The following is a 20,728-nucleotide window of genomic DNA, read 5'->3' as shown; positions in this document are numbered from 1 at the left end:
GTAGAGAACAAGCTTCTAGACCGATAAAACGATCTATCCCTTGAATTACTCTGTGTAAAGTCTGAATTAGGAACTATCAACATTAAATCAGTATTTTGAGCCTCAATTCCAACACAATCAGTCGATTCTGAATTGGAGCTCAACCCTTTTGTTTTGTTTCTCTTTACTGTCAGTCTCAACCGGTTTCATATTCTGAACCATTTTCCCAAACTTATTTATTGTAAAAGTTGGCCCAGTAGGAATTACCTTTGAAACTTTCAACCCATACTGCTCATTATCTTCTGGAATGGCCTAAGGCCCATCAGCTGAAAAATTTGAAATTCTAATTCCCAATCCTGCAAACTCCCCCACTTTGATACTCCCAACCTTCTGAAAATCTGACAACCGCTTTTAATACCCTTCCCATATTTGGTAAGTCTTGGAAACCGTTTTTCCCCACCAACTTCTACTAGACTGTAAGCTTGGTCAATTCTCGTGTCGACCCTTTGACAAAACTTTTCTGTTGATTTTATTGAACCTTCCTCATTTTCTGACTCCTCCCTATCTTCTACTTCCTCAAACATCAACTCACCAAAATATTCCCCAACTGCTCCGCCCACTGGAGATTTTGTGAAAAAAGGTTTTGAAGATTCATGCACCGATCCAATTTTGATTCTCACTTTGTAAGATATACCATAATATCCAAGAGTAATGACCTTTGGGACATCAAAAGGACTATATACCCTAATTAAAATTCTCGCAGTCGTAAGGTCTTCCCTGTTTTTAATGGTATCATGGATGTCTACCATCGCCCCCCATCTCCCTGCTATTCGTTCTAAAAAGGAGTCATTCCAGCATAAGAGAGGCACCCCAAATAGCTCAACTTGGCAAAAAGCCATTGGAACTTCATCTTCATTCAGTAAAGGAGCCAATCTATCAAACCAGAATCCTATTTCATCTTTCTTTTTCATCCATGCCTCCATCATCTCTTCATAAGTTTTGAAAATAACTGCACAAGAGTTCCAGACGTAACTCCAACTAACAACCAGGATTTCATAACCTTCATTAAGTAAAGTCTTCTGAACCAACTCTAACACAAAAGAATGCTTAATGATCCCCGTTAATGACCTTTTAACCACTCGAGCTCTCAGAAGGAATACACATTTCCAAAATGTTTTCCTTAATTTTCTCCCTGTGAATCCCATCAGAGGATAACTCCCTATATCCCAATGCACTACTCCTCATTCTGTTTGTCAATAAAGCATCTTTATACGTTCTATCATCCCTTAAACTCCTGCTGGAATCATCTACTTCTTTAGACTTTGAAGTTTCTGCTGTACTCAGATTGGAACCGGCTTCAAAGGACTATTCTTCACCACTATCCTTGAACGAACATCATTGTATCTTGCAACTCCAACTATAATCCTCCTCTCATCTATTAATGAACCATTTAAATTAACTATTGCCCTTCTCAAACCTGCTTCACTCCCAAACTGCACAAAAGCAAAGGTGGAGAATTTGTGTTTTGGATTTCTTGTTTCTTTTGGAATGAAAACTCTCTCAACATGACCCTGAGATAAAAATAGTTCCCTTAACAGCAACTGCTTTATTCTAACCTTCTGATAGCACATCTACAGTGGCCTTTTTATACGAGTTCACTAACACAAGAAGATGCAGATAAAAGGTACTCAGTGCATTCCCAAATTGATCATAATTTTTATAAGCAGCTCACTTGGAATAATACGAACCAACGACTAAAACACAGTAGAAAGATCAGATCGCTTACAATTAAAAGGACCAATTGATGATGAAGCAAGTCTTTTTGCCTTGGAATGTCCCTGTATAAGCCTATCTATCAAATTTTCAGTGGAAAATGATATTACACAACCATCACAGAATGTTAATCGATACCAGTAAGGAAAAGCAAGTATTCTCTCATGATGTTATAGCCAAATCACAGAAACTATAATTTACAAATAGAAAAATAGTATAAGGACTCAATTTTACAAAAATAAAGTATAGGGATTACATTTTAAATTTTGAAATAATACATGGACCCCTAGCATATTTAAACCTTTGAAAAATGACGTTTAGGCAGCAGGTTCTAAAAATGAAAAAGGGAAGGAAATAAGTATAGCATTGCACCTTATACCCAAGAAATATATCAAAAGTAAATTTAATCCAACTATATTTTCTTTCACACATTAAATATATACATATTTATCTATAATTAATGTAAGCATGTATTTCATAAAATTTTCTCAGATTCACATTAATGCTTAAGATTAATTGAATACTGATGGACACAAGAACATTTATGAATTAATATTTCTACCTCGTCCTTTTTTCATATTTCAATGTGAATTCAAATGACATTTTATTAGGATTGTATGAAGCTTAAATTGACGACCAAATAATTGTCAAGAGGGGATGAATTGATCAATTGAAAAAAATTTGGGTATAAAAGAGAAAGGATAGGAAAATTTGCACAATGATTTATAGTGGTTCGACTTCTAAACCAAGTCTAGATCCACTACTTTAGCTTCACATTAAAGATTTTCTAATAAATTCAATAATTTGTTTTTTCCTTTTCCAGGCTCAAGATAACATTTACAAAACTCTTAGTTTTTCAATAGCTAATCTAAAATCATTCTCTTTTTACAATGTTAAAAGAAGTAAACAAGAAAAACCTCTCAAATGTATGTGTTTACAAAAACTAAGCTCACAAGAAAACAATAGAAAGATTTACAATTAGCTCAAAAACACTTATGTAAAAGATAAAAGGAAAAATGAGAGAGTTTTTCTCTAGATCTCAATTGCTTGGATAGGTGTTGCAACCTTCTTCGAGTGACCACAACTTGTTTTTATATGTTGAAATGAGTTTGTGGTCATTTCTAGCCGTTGAAAATTAATTTTCTGCAAAATAATACTACCCAATATATGGAGTATTGGTACTCTTTTAATGAGTATCGGTACTACCTTTATAATTTTTAAATAAACTACCCGTTAAAAACCGTTGGGGTTTATCGGTATCGATATGATGCTTCATGGTATCGATACCACTGTATAAAATAGTATAAATACCCTTTGAATATCGATACATATTTTGCATTTTGGAATTTGAGCAATTTGGAAAACAACTGTTAGTATCGATACTACCTAGAAAGTATCGATACTTCTTACCTTTGGTATCAGTATTACATGAACAGTATCAATATTGTTCATATAATATCGATACTGTAAGAACAATATTGATACTACTTACCCAGAAAACAATTTTATGCTCAAATTCTAGTTTAATAGACTTTGAATTATTTTTGAAAACTTTGAACAAATTCAATCAAGTCCAAAAACATTTTGCCTCAATTTGTTATATCAAAATATTATAAAACATGGTTCAGCACCTTTAGAATTGTAAATGTAATACACACTGCTGGCGTCTATAGTGGAACCGGAACTTGTTTAAAATATACATTTTAAGTAGTAATGAGATCTGACAAGAAACTATATGTAAAAAGAAACAAATCTTCATAAGCTGGTTTGAATGTGGGGAGTAATTTCTCCATAAAGGAAGAGTGCTGAAAATGGATCACCAGAATAAGGGCCATTGCATAAGAAAACTGATTCGGCATTTATCCATAACCATTCTATTGGCTTCTTAGAGAGAACAGAAATACATTACCCTAAGCAAATTCTCCAGTTTGTCGAGAAGATTGACCATCTTTTCAACCTCCTGAGAAGCATTGAGACTTGGATCCTTCAAGGCAGCAACTTCAAAGCCAGCAAGAGCCCTATCATAATTCTCTAGATATCTGTTTACCTGAAAGTAGAAAGTTCATCAAATCCATAGCAGAAATGACAAGCGGAACATCCTATTAAATGGATAAGTGGATCTTTTATCAGACATGTTTATTCAAAATCTGACAAGAGAGTAAGTTTTTCAGCCCATCAATCTTTTAAACTGAAAGGGGAGCAATATACCAATGTAATAGTCATTTTTCATAAACAGAGACCAGTAATTCAGAGAGATCAGGCACAAATAATTTAAAAGGCTCCCAGTAACTTTGTCATTCAAAACTCTCTCAGGTTATGTTTGATTACTCGGATTTGAAAGAAACAATTTGAATCTGAGAACTAATGCAAATTGAGTGTTAAAACACATTAAAATATAACTTTCATGAATCTTTTTCAAGTTTATGGATTTGCTAGAAGCCTGCTTACTAGTGAATTTCAAATACATATAGGTACTTGTGAATATAAAATTAATCTTTTCATGCCTTTCAGATATCAATATTGAAACTTGACTAACTTGTGCATGGGAAGTCGGTCCATTCTCATAATTTATATATCAAATGAAATTCAAATTCATCTTTCCAGTCAAAGGGATCAGAGTAAAAGGTGGATTAAGTAGTAAACTCACTGTTGCACAATTAAAATACAGGTCTGGATTTGACTTCATTCTTTCATCCTTCTCCTGTCACAAGCAAACAATAATTAAACCACATCCCATAAAGTAATATGACTACATTGTAACATAATTACACAAATATTAAAAGAAGCAACATACAAACCAATACAGAAAAAAATTGTTGTTGATACACTGGCAATCATATGATAAGCCTAAATAATTGAATAATGCAGTGAAGTTCTGAAGCCACCAACTTACGGCATTTTGGTACGCTTTTAAAGACTGAAGAAGTTTGCTATGATCCCAAGTTCCAGTTACAAAAAAACTTGTCAAGCAAGCATTTCCCAGATTATCTGTCATAGGAAATTATTCCACGTTGGGAATCAGAGTTCACTGCTGCACCGTTAAGAATTAAGTGTAAAGGCAACAACTGCAGTCAAGCACACATGTGCCTGAAGTCAACTACAGAATTTGGTATTGGGAAAAACTAAACCGGTCACCTAATGAGTTAGGAAAAGAACCCACCCTCTCAGGTTGTAGAATCCAATTATGTTTCTACTCCAAACCAAATAATGCCCATTGGCACTTTACATATTATCGTAGTTGGGTTTAGAAAACATGTATAAACTATGTTTTATTTTTATGTTAAAAAATAATAGCATAAGAAAATAAAATCTTTGACACAACATTATTTTTTATCCTTATGTGATGGGAAATGTACAAAAACATAAACATAAACTACACCCAAAAAAATAGTAGAGGTAAATTTTGGAGTTCCAATCTAGTGAAAAGGTACATTTGAACATTATCCCTAAATAAAATTTAAAATTAACTAAAAGAGCAGGCCTACTACATACTCTGTTTCTGACTCATTTTGAAGGCTGAAGAAAGTTGGATATGTAAGGTTTAAAGCATGATACAGGTTTGAAGAATCTTACACCAAGAATTACCATCCTTGACATCCAAAGTTATAGCTTCCTTGACATGTTGAATGCTCTCCTCAACCATTTCAGCCTGATTATCGGCACCTACAGAAGGCAGAACACCTTTGTAAAAAACAATGAAGCACCTTGGCTCATGATCAAGACAGGAACAAGCCCCAAAAAAGAGCAACCATAATGCTTGACAGATGATAATACAGTTTTCCAAGTCATTTATTAATTTGCTTTGCATGAGGGGGAAAAACTCGAGGCAGTTTTCTGATGCTCAACTACCTAAGCCGTAGCTTTTCAAAACCTTATCAGTTTGTTTGGATGAGGAAATATCAGGACCTAAAAGCATCAACAAATTGGCTATTCGATAGTTGTATTGTTTCTAAATTGCCACTGACAAAAACCAAATGTGGCTGCCCAAAAGTCAAAGTATAATAACGACTGCCTTCGCTGAAATCTAACATTTTATTGATTTGGTAGTAAAGCAAGGATCCATTAGAAATTGCTTAATGCAGCAGCAGCAGGTTACCCTGCTTTAAGGAAGAAATGTCTTCTAGACACGGATCAAGAATCAAAAGCAATGAAACCATACAGAAGATCAAGAAACCCAATGGCTTATACGAATATCAAGCACGTTCAATTTGTTCATCAGCTGAAACAAGTTGGGTCCACCTAACTAAGCATTCCAACAACACTTAAAAATGACCAATTGACTACTACTAATCCCAAAAGGCTGGTAATTTTAAGTCGAAGAACAGATTAGTTGGACTCCTTAAGAAACCAAAAACCATGCACAACAGAATAACCAAAAGTAAGTTAAGCAAAAAGAAATAAATGCTTTGCCTTGAGCCATTCTTCTTTCCAGCATTGATAATTGGCACAGAATCTTCTTATTCAGACCCTGTATGATACAAAAACAATATGTACAACTAATTGTCATGAACTATAAAGAAGGCATAACAACTAACAACGCACACTTAAAAGTCAAAACTCTAATGTGGGAGATAACCTTGCTTAGTGCAAGATTAAAGCAGTTCTTTGCTGAAGTTAAATCTCCCTTCTTCCAAATGCAGTTACCCAAACAGAGCCAAGCATCTCCAAGAGATGGATTCAGTTTAACCTGGAGAAGAAAAATATTAGATAAAAAGCATGAGCCTTACTTAGAGTCCAAGCATTATTCAGAGTCCAAGCATTATGGCAAACCATAAAAGCAAGACAACTCTCTGTTCCCACTTACTGCTTTCGAGAGATGATCCTCTGCTTCTTTCCTATAGTCAGGTACAACATCTAATATCTTCCCTCTTAAATACTCGTATGTTGCGCGGTGTACAGGCAATTTTCTTTGTTCTGTAGTAAAAAATATTAAGATAATTGTTTAACGGGCAAAAAAGATTGGTATAAGCATACAGGTTAAAAAAATATGAAAATTTCCGGTCCCATTTCTTTTTGTTTAATTACATGGTGTCACTGCACATCAATGGGTTATACCAAGTACCAAAATAACAAAAAAAATATAGGAACACCCATCTAAAAGAAATATGAAGGTGGAAGTCCGAATTTTGTCCCTTCACTATTTTAATTCAACAATTTAGACTCTTTAGTCTCTACCTTAATATTAATGAATTGAATCCACACACTACAATTGAGAACCCAAGTTAAAACCTTACTGTTAATTTGGAAAATGCAGCATTCTGGTGATGGCGTAGCATCAAAACAACAGCATTTCACTTATTTTTCTTTAATTTATATAATGAAAAAAAAATATTATAGAAGCAGAAGTATTCAATTCATTAACATTGGAGCACAAACATCAACAAAAACCTCAAATTAAAATAGTTTAGAATCAGTAGAAGGACCAAATTCAGACTTTTAGACCAAAATATATGCATAAACGTCTAGTGATAGGTATTCCAGTTATCACAGTATTCTCAAACAAGCTTCGGCTTAGCATTCTTCCTTTCAAGGCAAAGAGGATGGGAACAACAAATTAATACAGCAGTAAATTTGATTGCATACATAAAATGTAGAACCCGATCTATTTGCTTGCAACCCAAAAAAGAGAGGAAATTACAAGAAATTTCAAACGCAAATTTACTTAATCCACGAGAATAAAACAAATCAAAGAATAAACAGGGTAGGACTTGAGAAAATACCAGCAGGAATGGAATAGAGGAGCTTGAGAGCGAGATCGAATTCGTGTTGCAGTTTAGAGGTTTTATCATCTGGGTTTTGAGGGGGAAAAGTGTCCCTAATCTCGTACAAATCATCAGCTGCTTTTCTGGGTTTTCCCCATACATCGTCCTCTTCATCCTTGCCAACAGTTGCAGCCACGTGTTACTTCGCCGGCAGAGAGATGTTGGATTTACGGAAGGGAAGGGGAGGACGTTGGCAAAATGAAAACAAAAGCCCAAACACTTAATTTCCAGCACAGGCCTGCAAATTATATCTTCTCTTATTTGTTCATTTTTACAACAACAACAACAACGGCCTCGTGCTGGATTTTTCTCTACTACTTCACTCCAAAAACGGCACAGAACAAGCTCCGTGAGAACCACTTGTGCTAGTGCTCTTTATTATTGTGTGTTTGTGTTTTTTTTAAAGTGTTCTTGAAATTTATTGTAAAAATATAATTTTTAAAAATCTTACTTAAAATTAAAGTATTTAAAATTGTTGTTAAAATTTTAATTTTAAAAATATAGAATGTTTTTTTAAATAGCATATTATAAAATCTATAATATATTAATTTAAATTTATTAATAGGATGATATATGAAAGATTTCACCTTAAATATAATAAAACAATTTTAATATAAAATAAATGCATAAATTATATGCATTTTTATCTAGTACTTTATATATATATATATATATATAATTACATCGACGTGGCCGTGTTCATCTTTCATTATCTATTTTTAAATTTATTTTTATATAAATTTAGTACATACGAATAAATACATATTTACATCGATGTAAATATGTATATCTCTTATTATAACTAAAGTTAAAAACTCTATCATGTGTCTTTACTTCATTGAATAATAATTTTTTAAGAACTTTACATTTTGTTTTAAAAAATTTGCAAACCCTTTGTTAGGGTTTATTTCATTATCCAAAACATTATAGGAAGGATTGAAAATGTTAGATCAGTAGATAATTTGTTTCACTAAAACATAGTTGTTTAAATTTAATTAAAATAAATAATAGTAAGTTTTTTTTAATTAAAATTTGTAACGAGTTGCCAACAAGGATTTATTCAAGTGGTAAATAGTTTGATATTGTTTAAACAAAGTCTCAATGAGTCTTTGTGTATATAAAAAATATCTACTGTGAGACTTACCCATTAAAACTATATGTACGATGTGGGTCGGTCCATATTAATCACGTTGAAGCCTTAGAATTGGCAAGACAAAAAAAACTTGTAATGAGTTTTTAATATTATAGTTGGGCTTTTAGGTTTGGTCTTCATAAGTTATAAAACATTTTTTTTAGGATTATAAAAATGAGAAAAATGTGGATGAATGAAAATTTTTAACTTCTTTGTCGTTTAGGCTTTCTTTTATTGTTGTTTTTTTTAATTAATCACTTATATCTGATTTATTGATCGGCTAATTCAGATCGAATACTATAGAGGCGAGGGAGACCTTCCCAACATAATTTGCTCTATTCGTAAATGTCAAGGTACGAACTCTTAACCTTATTTAAAAAATCTAATATCTCGTCCCTGGATCAACTGATTGTTAGTATGTTGCTTTTTTTTTAATCTCTATTATTCTTCTCTAGTCTTTGTTATTCCTCTTTCTTTTAGTTTTCTAATTTAGTCCATCACAAAAATTCCCGAAGTGCCAGAAATCAAACCCCCCCCCCCCCCCCCCAGCTGTAAAAGCGTGCGCCTTGCACCTTTGCAAAAGAGCGCCCAAAACGCATACCCACGAGGATTTTTGGTTGTGAGCTGCGTCCACCTCTCAAAAGACGATTTTCTCTATGCTCATCGATGCTTGGTTTCTGAGGCATACGTAGACACGTTTTTGCAACTAAATTTAAAAGCTTGTTTATCCTTTTTTTTACATTTAAAATATTGAAGGCATGTTGCTGATATTGAACTTTAGAGATCAAATTGTGAAACTTAAAGAATTTAGGGATTAATGGTATTATTTTATTATTCTTTTGAATATTTTAAAAAATATAAACCAACATATCGTAAATATTAAACGAATCGAGTACAAAAGTCTTTAAAGACAAAAAACACTGAACGATATTAAAAAAATAAATGAACATTAATAAAATTATTATGCTTTCACATATAAGCAAATAAACACTTCTTCATTCGTTTAAGACTGGTTTACGGTTTCCCTTTCTGGCTTGTTCTTTGGGCTTTCTGATAAATTTCATGGGCCTTAGTTCTGGGGTCATGTATGAAGGAAAGGACAAATTCAACGCCCATCAACTCGAGGAATATGTAAGCAAAGCAAGGACGATGTCATCGGTTAGATCAAAAGCTTCCCTGAATCATACGTGGCCCAACAAGCTACGACCGGCTGTTGTCTGCTTGTTTTGCAATTTTCTTCTTGTTGGTTCGATTCTTCAAAATAGGGTTTGGCTGCATATTCATCTTTGATCTCTGCTTCCAACTCATAAAACTTGTCTCTAATCTTACGAAACACTGTACGGTTTTCCAGTTCAAAAATCATTCTTCCAGGGTTGCTTCTCGTCACAGGTCAGAAATTTATTATCTTTTGCTTTCTCTGTTCCCAAGGAAATACTATGTTTGTGTTCTCAAATCTCAACTTCTCATCGACAGCTGATTTCAGAGAGAAATTTGAGATTTTTATCTTGCCGAAATATGTTTCATTTGAACCCCAATCATAACCGATTAGATCTTTTGTTGTCTAATTGTAAATTCATGTTTGCTTGTTCATCAGAGCTAATAAAAGATTGAACCTTTTGCTGTACTTGATAAATGAAATTACTTTTGCTATGGGATTTTGTTATATTTATAGATTAAGAAAAGGCCAATTGTGAGAGCTGAAACCATGATTTTGTGCAGAAAAATGGGGTTCTGGACATTGCTTGAAGGTTTCCTGCTCTTTGCCAATGCATTAGCAATTCTGAATGAAGATAGGATCCTGCGTCCACGAAGATGGACTTTGGCAGAATTTCAAGGAGGAAGAAGAAATACGGTCAAGGGGCAGATAATTGGGCTCATACATGCCTGCCAATTCCTCAGACTGCCACTTATCCTGTTCAATATCATCACTATTCTGATCAAGTTATTCTCTGGTTAAGCCACTTGTCATGTATGTACAGTACTCAGAAATGGTGGAATAAGAGAAAACTCATGTGCTGGTAACACCATTTTTGTAGCTTAAGCAATGAAATTTCATTCCAAGTGTCTGATACACAAACATATGGTGATAATTGGAAGAAAAAGAACAGGTAAACAAACATTCACTCGACTGGTAACATGACTTCATTAGTCCTAAAAGCTGGTATTGTCCACGGAGGATTATACCTAGCCAACAAGTGTTGACCTGTCACCTTATATCCATCTCTCTCCAAGCTCTTCTTCAGATTCTCCACCTTCTCTTCCACCACCTTATCCGTCGCCACTCCGGCGAACTTCACCAACCCGTAATTCCTCTCCCCTTCCTCCTTTATCACTTACCTTTCATCCAACGGCTTAGGTGCCTCCTCCGCACTCTTGTACATAGACGGCAACAGAACTGCATGGTGACCGTGTTTTTTCATCACCCTTTGTTACCACAGGGGCAGTCATGGCAATCTTTTCACTGTTGGACGTTTTGGTTATCACTGGCGCCGTCATTGCAGTCGTTTCCGGTTTCGAATTCTGGGGATTGACTAAAGCGCCGATGTAATTCGCCAACAGGGTAAAGCCGCCGTCTCTGTTCCCCTTGAACTGTGATGGATCGTATATGACTTGTGCTGCAACTGAAGGTGGGTATTTTCGGATTTCGTACTCGGCTGAGGATTGAACCACTTCGTATTTTGGGGTTTCCACCGTGATCTTGCCGAAAATCAGACCCATGTTGGAGAAAAACAAGTTGGATTTGGAAAAAGAATTAAGCTTGAACTGAAGGATTCAAGGAGGAATCTTTTATAATCATAAATAAGAGAAGAAAGTGTTGTATTTGCCCTCTTAAATCTTAATTCAAGACTGTTCAACCGAGTGTTTATTTTGTCGTAATGCCATTACTTGGGGTAGGAGCAAAGCTATGTTCCTGGGTTTTGTGGCTCCAATTTGGGGATGACTTGGCGGACTTCATTTATCCAAGACCTCTGTGTCACTGAAGAATGAGCCCCTGGTCTCCTGTTGGTTAGAGTTTATTTCAAGTCCCTGTACATATATTAAAAGTTCATTTCAATCCCTTTATTATAAAGAGGGACATATTAATCTCTATAATTTGGAAAATGCTAAACATTTTGATTCAAAAATATTAAAATTATCCCTAAAGGTTAGAAGGTTGATTGTTATTTTTAGAGGTTCGGGTTTGAGTACTCAGTTTGTAGGGGTATTTGAGTGTTAATTATCAAATGGTTGAGAGTGATCTTATAATCGCCTCATAATAATAGATAAGATATTAGAATTATAATTTATTAATTCAAATAAGTTATAATTTTTACCTATTGAGTTGCCTCACTAGTGATAGAGAATATTTTTCTTTTAAGAGGATTCTAGTTCAAACAACTATATTTGATGGGTGTATGTATTATCAATAGTTAAAAAATATTCTAAATAAATATTATATTATAATCATTTTATACTATTAGAATATTATTTCTTAAACTTTTTTTTTGTTCTTTTGATTTTTCAAAAATATATTCTAATTAATTTAAACTGAATCATATCGTTCGCTTAACTTCTCTCCTAGTAAAAAATTTATTGCATACTGGGCCTCAAACATTGGTTTCATGGTATATCTCTACAATATTAAGTTTTAGACCCAAAAACCATGGACTTATTCAGGTCTATAACATTTCAAACATGGGGGACAAAACCCATAAATTTATAGGCTTTTCTGAAAAATCCTAGGGTTTGGCTCTATATAAGCGGCAGCGAACACCGACTCTCTCGGATTCGGTGTAGCTAGGGCAGCCGATGTTTCAAGGTTCCATTTTGTCTCTCTCTAAAACAATCTGAATATTCATATTCAGATGATTGATATGTGTTTTTTATCTTTGAAACTCTCTTGTTTTTCATATATGGGAAAAAAGGGCATCAATGATGAGATGATTAAATTGTTATCCTTGCACTTTGATTGTCAGTGAAGAAACAAAGTGGGCGTTTTATATCTGAGATGCTTCGTTTTCGACTCTTTCAAATTCTGTTTTTTTTTTGGGTTCAAAGATGTTAATTTTATACTGCGTTATCTATCTGATCGTCCTTTTCAAAGGAACTGAAGATAATACTAATCTCATACTGAGATCCATTTTAACTTTTATTTCTCCTTCTTGCTGAATCAATTGATTAAAAAATTGAACCCCTTTAGTTGTTAATCGATGTAGAATGAATTTGCGAGATGCTTTCATTGCATCCATGATGTTACTTTACAAACTGCGTTATCTATCTTAACTTTCCTTCGAAAGGGATTGAAGATAATTTTCTATACTGAGATCCGGTCCTACTGTTTTTGTAACATGTCCATTGCTTGTCTCTTTTCATTAATGTCAAGTTTTCATTTTTCTTAGAAGATTGACACTCAACAATTGACGTATTTTATCTTATTTAGATGGCTTAAGATTGATTAGTTTACTCCTGTGGTTTTCATATGATTTTTATCTTCTTTTTGCTTACAGTTACATCAATCTTGAATTTTTTTTATCATTCATAAGATTGATCTATGTTTTAGAGTGGACAATGTGGTTGCGAGTTAGTTTTTGTTAGCTTAGGGAGCTGATTGGGTATGGAGTTTGAAGAGATAAACTGGACTCCTTCCATCCACCATGGGAGAGCTCTCTCTCTCTTGAACTTGAACATGAACATGATTGTGAACTCTAGTCGTTTAAACAGAATGTAATGTACTTTATGCTGGATTTGAAGAGATTTGAGCAATGTTTATAATTTACAATATTTGGCTCACTTGTTTGAGATTTCCTTGTCAGCTGAATTTTGCTCTCAAGAATACTCACTGTGAATGGTGTTCTTGATTGATGATTTTGTGCAATTTTACGCCTTTGGAACAGAAGTTGGATGCCATGAACAAGATAGTTGTAGCTGATATGCCAAGAACAGAATAAATTAAGCACATAGGAGGTTCATTAGGGATACTTGGATGTCCCAAACAATAATTAAACCTATTTTGTGTTGTGGATTCGAGGAAGAAAAGAATTGAACCAAGTTAAGTTTTTTATCATGTAATAGAAAACAATGCTAAGAAATTACAAATTCCATGAAGAATTAATCTGTAAAGCTTGTGTGTCAATACGAATGTTAAATATAGTGATAATTCTTTTTCTATTCTTATCATAAAATGTGCTCAAATTGATCCATTGTTAAGGATTAGCGGCTTCACAGACCCATTTAATCAATTCATCTTTGCTTGAATAAGGTCAAGGTTACAGATTTCTTTCTGCAAAGATCTTATGTTATCCAAGTGTATGCCAACCACAGATCTTAAGCATAGAAACATGGGAAAATGAAGAAAATAATCAGGTAATTCAGTGAAGAACTTGCACATGAATTACGCTTTTAAGAGTCATAAGGTTAATGCAAGCAAACACAAAACCTGCAACTACAATTACAAAAGATCATCAATTTACAACATAACAATCAATAAGAAATTTAGTTCTTGCCATCTTTGACAGCATCGTCAACTACTACTACTAGTTTGACCTTCTTGAATTCGGAATCCACAGGAACAGCAACACAGTCTTCAGGCACAACAGGGCGCCTATCACCGAAGACGTTCTGTAGGACAGCACGAACGAAGATGTCAAGGCACCGCAAGCACCGCCAAATATGAACACGACGAGTACTTTCCAAAAACATTTGTTGTTCTTCGGCGCTGCCGTCAAAGGTTTGGGGTTCTCTGCAATAGCCACGGGATCAAGTGGTTGGGAATGCATCCAATTGGGAACCTGCCTTAGCTTAAAACTCCACAAGTGAATAAAGCATGTCTGTGAAGATTTGCCATTTGAAGAACTTAAGCCCACAAACACTTCTTCATTATTCCATAGCTTCGACAAGTCAATCGAATACGAAAGCAACGGATCAGCTGGCCTGGAACTACTAGATTGATTCAACCTAATCTCTAGTCTCTTTGAAGTTGCCCCATAATCAATCCAACAATGTAATTTCCCTCCATTGTTTAGCACCAAATTGAGAGATGATAAATTAATGGCTTTAACTGATGCAAGGCTACCCACATCAATGCCCACGTGGTTTTCATTCAAATCACCATGCTTGGCATCTCTGAAAGTATCAAATTCCACAGCAACAATACCACTTTTGCTTTTCTCCAATCCAAGAGAAACCCCAAACGAACTATTCCCCAATACATCAACTTTAAAAGTACTAGGAACCAGAATAAAAGCCAAACCATCACCATTTCCATGAGACATTGAGAAGGAAAAGTAAGTTGAAAAAGAAGCGAATTTCCTGACTTTACCTCCAATAAGCTTGATGGGTTTCTTGTACATGGCTGCCCCAGCACTCCAACTCACCGAGTCTGTAAGCTGAATCCAAGAGCCATCATTACCAACATGTGCATCCCCATATAAAGCAATATTGGCCTCAAATTTTGGATATTTGCCAAAACTTTTGAAAGAAAAAGAGGAACTTTGCTCTGCAGTCAAGATTTTGAAGAAGAAAACAAGACAAGTCAGGGCTGTGATATAGCTGGAAAAGAAGGAAGTGGCCATTGTCGAAGTAGGTTAGAGCTGAAATCTGAGTTTGGTTCTTTTATCTTTTGTTGGTCTACAAAGATAAGGCAAGTGATGATTCCATTTACAACAAGCTGGTTTCTTTTCTTTTCTTTTCTTTTTTTACCTTGAATTTTTTATTCACAGGCTTGTGGGTGAAGAACCAGAGGTGAGAAAGTAAAGAATATGAAAGTTGGGTTGGAAGTTGTGAAAATTAAATACGTTTTTCTCGTTTCACTTTTTTCTAAATTCTCAAGTGCACTCTATCTTCTTCTTTATTTACATTCTCATCCTAAAGTTAAAAATGGATTTGAGGGTTTTTATGATGTGCTTTCTCTTGATTTGTTTCAATAGTTGGAGTTACAAAAGTTTTATAGCTATAAATGAGACGAGACAAATCATGAACTATTTAAGTTTGACTTGATTAAAGTTCAATAAATACTCGAATCGAACTCGAACTTGACTCGAGTTTTTAACGAGCCGAAACGAGCTATAATATATTAAAATTTTATTTTTAAAAAAAAATTAAATTATTAATAATATTAACATTTATATGTTGATTTTTTAAAAAAAATATAGTATAAGGTTTTCATGCACTTAAGGTTCAGGTTCGAGTTCATGTATCAATCGAGTTAAGTTTAAGAATTTTTTTTATTTCAAGCTTTTTCAAACTTTTTTTTAACTCCAATTCATAGTTTCGAGTTCGAGTTAGACTTTAAAATTTTAGACTCGCAAACTTTCAAACCAAGTTGAACTACATTTTAAAGTTTTCGAGTCGAGTCGAGTTCATTAATACTTGAATTCGACTCGACTGGTTTACAACCCTAGTTTTTTTATAATTCATGTTTTAAGCTCCGGCAAGAAGAAATAGAGGGGATATGTGTTAGATGGGATTGTAACTCATATCATCCAAGTTGGTATTTTCTTGGGTGAGTTAGATGGGGGATATGTGTTGATGTATAGTAGGTGGGGTAGTGGTTTAAACAATAAGAAATGTAGGAATTAAACTTAAATTATTACAAGTCTAAAACGTTTACTACACAACTCAATATGTGGATCTTTTATATCGTACAAATTATTCATTATTGGGTTTCCCGAGTAGATTTGAGGTAAAACCCTCCCGGAATGACAACAATATGTAAATGGATATGTAATCTGGAACGACATAATTTGAGATAAAATATTTCAGAAGTCATAAAATTATGTTTAAAGAATTATTTTGATCATCGAGCTTTCGAAAGTTATAAAATGGTTATTAAATTTATCAAATCTTTACACTTATTATAACACCACAATGACCATTTTGTAATAATTTGATAAATTTTATGATCATTTTATAATTTTTAAAAATTTAATAATCAAAACAATCATTTGAACATAGTTGAATGAACTTTGACGTACTATATCCTAATTTTTTATTGTTATTTTAGATCAAATAAATTTCAAATTGGGTCCTTTTAAATTCAAATTATTGTGTTTTTAAAGTGATTTGGATTCGAGGCTTGCAACTTGAACTTAATATGTCTAAAAAATAAAAATACTCAAAAAAAAGAAAGGGAATTTAATTGCATGGAAGAGAGTAATTTAGTGAAGGGTGCAACGTGCGTCCACTCCCCTGATTAATGCCCAAAGTTTCACCTCAAAATTACCGTAAGCAAGCCCGCCCAAATCATTCATCCAATTTTCCTATCACATCCCTATATTTTCCATACTTTTCACATTTAGTCCCTCTATTTTGATCTCTAGAAATTTAATCTTTACTTATATCTAAAAATTACAATAACTAATAAAAAAAATTCCCTCTAAATTTTCAAAACAAATAGTTTTAGCTCTTAAACTTTTTTCATTTTTGGCCCCTCAAAATTTTGCTTTTGTTTCTTTTAATTAAAGAGTGCTTCTTGAATTCCCGTCAACGCCAATAGACTATTAACACAAGTTCGTCGGGATGGAAATAAGGTCGCCGATGCTTTAGCCAAGAATGCTAGGGTTAATAGACTGGTTCCTATCCTTCCTGCTGCGTTACTTCCTTTGCTTCAAGATGAAACTGTCGAAACTCATTAGTGGGTCTAGCTTCCTCTGCTTTGGGGTTGGTCTGAGCTAGTCTCTCTTGTTTCTTAGTTGTTTTATGTTGAATTGGTATTATTATATCTACTCTTTTCCTTCTACTAAGATTAGATGAGATTTTTAATGAGACCATAATAATATTTTCCTTTGTATGTTTCGTATATGAATATATACATCTTTTACAATAATAATAATAATAATAAACATATTAAACTAACACATGTTATTTTTTTTGCCAATGCTGAAATCATATATTTCGTACTTTCACGCAAAATATATAGAAAATCATTTAAAAATACTAAAAATTGTTACAAATTAAAAAAAAAAGCTAACACCAACTTAATAAATATATTATTATTATTTTGTTAATTAGTTCAATTTGACAAAACATTAAAAGTTTGAGAGTCAAAATACACGAAAAAATATTTAAAGGTTGAAACAATTTTTTCCTGAAAAGTACGATGTCCAAGAATATCATTAGAGCAAATTAAAATCTAATTGATGACACGTATTCATATTCAATGAAAGTAAATTAATAGTCGTATTAATTTAAATTTAATTTTTAAATCAGACAAATTAGGAACGCATTTTCCAGAATTGAGAGTAGAAGAAGACTGAATTTCAAGCAGTAAAAGATAACGGGGACTGGAGGCAAAATTAAACCTTTCTTTTAACTATCATTTTCCGGCAAATTCAATGAGATAATGCTCTCAAATTCTTTATTTCACGAAATAAGGCAGTCTCCAGATTAATTGCTCAAATGGGGTGATTTCCACAGTGTTGGCGTAGGTCGCCAGGGCATCCCAGCGACATGGTAGGTCGCCATGCACGCCCAGCGACCTTATAGGTCGCCATGCATGCCCGGCGTCCAACGTTCTGCCCGCCTGCTGCTCTGCTTTAGTGCTTTGCATGGGCCATGCACGTGGCATGGGATAGCCATACAATCCTCTCCTCGCGTGTGATTCCACTTGTAGCTGCTCAGGAGAACCTATTCCTCCTGCTCCTCGCGTGATTCCTCTTACATCTGCTCAGGAGACCTCATGCATGCAGCTGTAATAGCTGTATTATTGCAGCATGATTTGAGCTGCAAAGTGTCATAGCTTCGTGCCCTAGCTTCGAGCCATAGCTGCTCCCTCATGCCATACCTTCGAGACTGTCCACTCTTGTTATCATAGCTGTATTGGTGCAGCATAAAATCAGCTGTTGCATGCAACAATTAGTGTTGTATTATTGCAGCGTTCAATGGTTGAAAATTTTATAGCCTTCAACGTGAATTATACAGCTCAAATTGATTGCAGCTTACCAACCGTGCAAAGATCATTATATATTGGATATGCGGGGTTTAGGGTAGAATCATAAGAAAGAAAGAAAATTTGGCGAGAGAAAGGAAATGAAAGGAAAAAAAGAAGAAGAGGAAATGGAGATAAAGACTCAAACATCGTTCGTGAGGTAATTTTTAATTGTTTTATTTAGTTTATTAATATGAAATTATGAAATAATTAGTTTAGTTTAGGGTTTAGGATAAAACATAAATTTAGTTAATTAGTTTGTTAGTATAAATTATTAGTTTGTTAGTTTAAGTTATATTATATTAATTTGTTAGTTTAAGTTATATATTAGATTATATAAAATTAGTTAATTAGTTTCTTAGTTTAAGTTATTAAATGTAAAAATATTTAATTAATTTGTTAGTGTGTTTAAACGTATTAGGTTGTTTGTTGAAGTTTAAGTTAAAATATTAAAAAAGTTAATTAGTGCTTAATTAGTTTGTTAGTTTGTTATTTAACTAAATTATAAATAAAGAAATAGTTATTAGTTTAAGTTATATTATAATATTAGATTATATAAATTTAATTTTTTAATTTATTGTTGTAAAAATATTTAATTAATTTGTTAGTGTGTTAAACGTATATTAGGTTGTTTGTTGAAGTTTAAGTTAAATATTAAAAAAGTTAATTAGTGCTTATTTTGTAGTTTGTTATTTTAACTAAATTATATTATAAGAAAGTTTATTAGTTTAAGTTATATTAATATATTAGATTATATAAATTTAATTTTTTAATTTATTGTTGTTTAAAGGAATAATTTTTTTACACGTACAGAGCATTATTCACAACATTTCCCACGTACATATTGATTCGAAGAAAGAAACAATAAAGGAAAGGAAAGGAAATGAGCAACAACTTTTTCACGATTGTCCATTATAATGGACATATTATGGAAAATGAGACCGGAGTAGTTTTCAGTCTGAAAACCAATAATATGATGTTCAAAAAAGACATCACATTTATAGAATGAAGCATAGATAGAAAGAAAAATTCGAGTTGCAGTTGATGGTTTGAGGTATAGGTTTATGATATGCCCCAACCCAGTCAAATATGCTGCAGTTCCACTTGAAGAGATGATGATATTGGAACCATGGTTGGATTACATGAGTCAACCAATATAGCAGTTATTGAGATTTGTTGATGTGCATAACATATGTGATGTTCCTGGGTCAAGAGTGTGTGGCTCAAAATCCATCTGAAATGACTTTATATAGTTAGTTTGAGGAGCCGACATACAGGTTCCCGAACAGTTTTATGGCACTATTGGAAAGTGTAAATGAAGTCGGGGGACATCTGCAGCAGAAGAGTATGAGACGAGAAACATACCAGAATTGATTGTTGATATTGACGCTGAAAATCGATGGGGAGAAATTCATGATGATTCAAGCGAAGATGAAGAAACCGAAGAACCCGTTTTGGGCGGCGACGAAAATATTTTTGGTGGAGGTGCAATTGATGAAGTTCCGGTACCATATGAAGCTACTCCTCACATGTACGAGATAAACTATGATGCGATGAAGGCACCTGAATTCCCAGACATGCCACATTTACTTCCGTACCAAATGACTGAATCATTCGATAATTCTGGTGAATTTTTCAGTTGGGGTGCAATTCAGAGGAAAAAATGAAGCTACGCTGGCGATTAAAGAGTACTGCATCAAATGCCATGTTGATGTCCATGTTGCAGAGTCTAACCAGAAAACCCTATACGCGAAGTGTGTAAAATATGGCCCAGAGTGCAAGTGGAATATTAGAGTTTCGAAAAATCAAAGGCACGATGTTTGGGTCATCACGAGGTACAATGGTCCGCACACATGTTTGCGAAACTCCATCGAACAAGACCCCACCGACTATTGGACTCCGATGTAATATGTGAATACGTGAAGGCGATGGTTGAAAAGGATCCAAGGATATCTTGTTCAGTGTTAGCTGCATCTATTCGAAGCCAATTTGGATATCAAGTAAAATATGGCAAGATGTGGAATGCGAAAATGAAGGCAATGAAGCTGACGTATGGAGATTGGGATACATCGTACAATGAGCTACCACATTTGCTACAAGCAATGAAGCGATTTATCACAGGAACCATAGTGAAGTCTCAAACCATGGCCGCATATGACGAAGAAGGTCAACTTCTAG

General features: G+C 33.9%; 2 protein-coding genes, 3 non-coding genes and 2 pseudogenes across 6 annotated transcripts; 4 read left to right on the top strand and 3 right to left on the bottom strand.

Annotated features, from left to right (window-relative positions):
• Positions 1–1,687: 1,687 nt before the first annotated feature.
• LOC120188270 (tetratricopeptide repeat protein 5-like) lies at positions 1,688–7,653 on the bottom strand (the record flags this gene model as incomplete). The annotated part of the gene is made up of 9 exons (XM_039191745.1): positions 1,688–1,817; positions 3,662–3,799; positions 4,400–4,453; positions 4,646–4,740; positions 5,326–5,415; positions 6,163–6,220; positions 6,329–6,439; positions 6,557–6,666; positions 7,473–7,653. Coding segments are annotated over 9 exons (921 nt in total), but the record flags the coding sequence as incomplete, so codon positions are not given.
• Positions 7,654–9,758: 2,105 nt separating this feature from the next.
• On the top strand, positions 9,759–11,349 carry LOC120188210. Of its 2 annotated transcripts, XM_039191710.1 has the most exons (3): positions 9,763–9,983; positions 10,025–10,036; positions 10,368–10,668. In XM_039191710.1, exon 3 carries the CDS (start codon positions 10,370–10,372, stop codon positions 10,601–10,603), a length of 234 nt encoding a protein of 77 aa, XP_039047641.1. In that variant the 5' UTR covers positions 9,763–9,983; positions 10,025–10,036; positions 10,368–10,369; the 3' UTR covers positions 10,604–10,668. The 2 variants fall into 2 exon arrangements, with proteins under 2 accessions (XP_039047643.1, XP_039047641.1); XM_039191712.1 differs by having other exon boundaries at positions 9,759–10,035; positions 10,366–11,349.
• LOC120188209 lies at positions 10,660–11,398 on the bottom strand (annotated as a pseudogene).
• A 1,151-nt stretch (positions 11,399–12,549) lies between these two features.
• Positions 12,550–12,640, top strand: LOC120188274. The gene has a single exon (XR_005522403.1). It is a non-coding gene; the product is annotated as a small nucleolar RNA snoR26 (small nucleolar RNA).
• A 31-nt stretch (positions 12,641–12,671) lies between these two features.
• Positions 12,672–12,768, top strand: LOC120188276. The gene has a single exon (XR_005522405.1). It is a non-coding gene; the product is annotated as a small nucleolar RNA snoR27 (small nucleolar RNA).
• A 96-nt stretch (positions 12,769–12,864) lies between these two features.
• Positions 12,865–12,957, top strand: LOC120188275. The gene has a single exon (XR_005522404.1). It is a non-coding gene; the product is annotated as a small nucleolar RNA snoR27 (small nucleolar RNA).
• A 1,146-nt stretch (positions 12,958–14,103) lies between these two features.
• LOC120188208 lies at positions 14,104–15,375 on the bottom strand (annotated as a pseudogene).
• Between the last annotated feature and the right edge of the window lie 5,353 nt (positions 15,376–20,728).

This window comes from Hibiscus syriacus, unplaced genomic scaffold (genome assembly GCF_006381635.1).
Source record: "Hibiscus syriacus cultivar Baekdansim isolate YM2019G1 unplaced genomic scaffold, ASM638163v2 tig00116939_pilon, whole genome shotgun sequence".
In the NCBI taxonomy this organism is placed as follows: domain Eukaryota; kingdom Viridiplantae; phylum Streptophyta; class Magnoliopsida; order Malvales; family Malvaceae; genus Hibiscus; species Hibiscus syriacus.
Note: the sequence above shows the minus strand (reverse complement) of the source record. Positions and strands in the feature narration are given on the sequence as shown.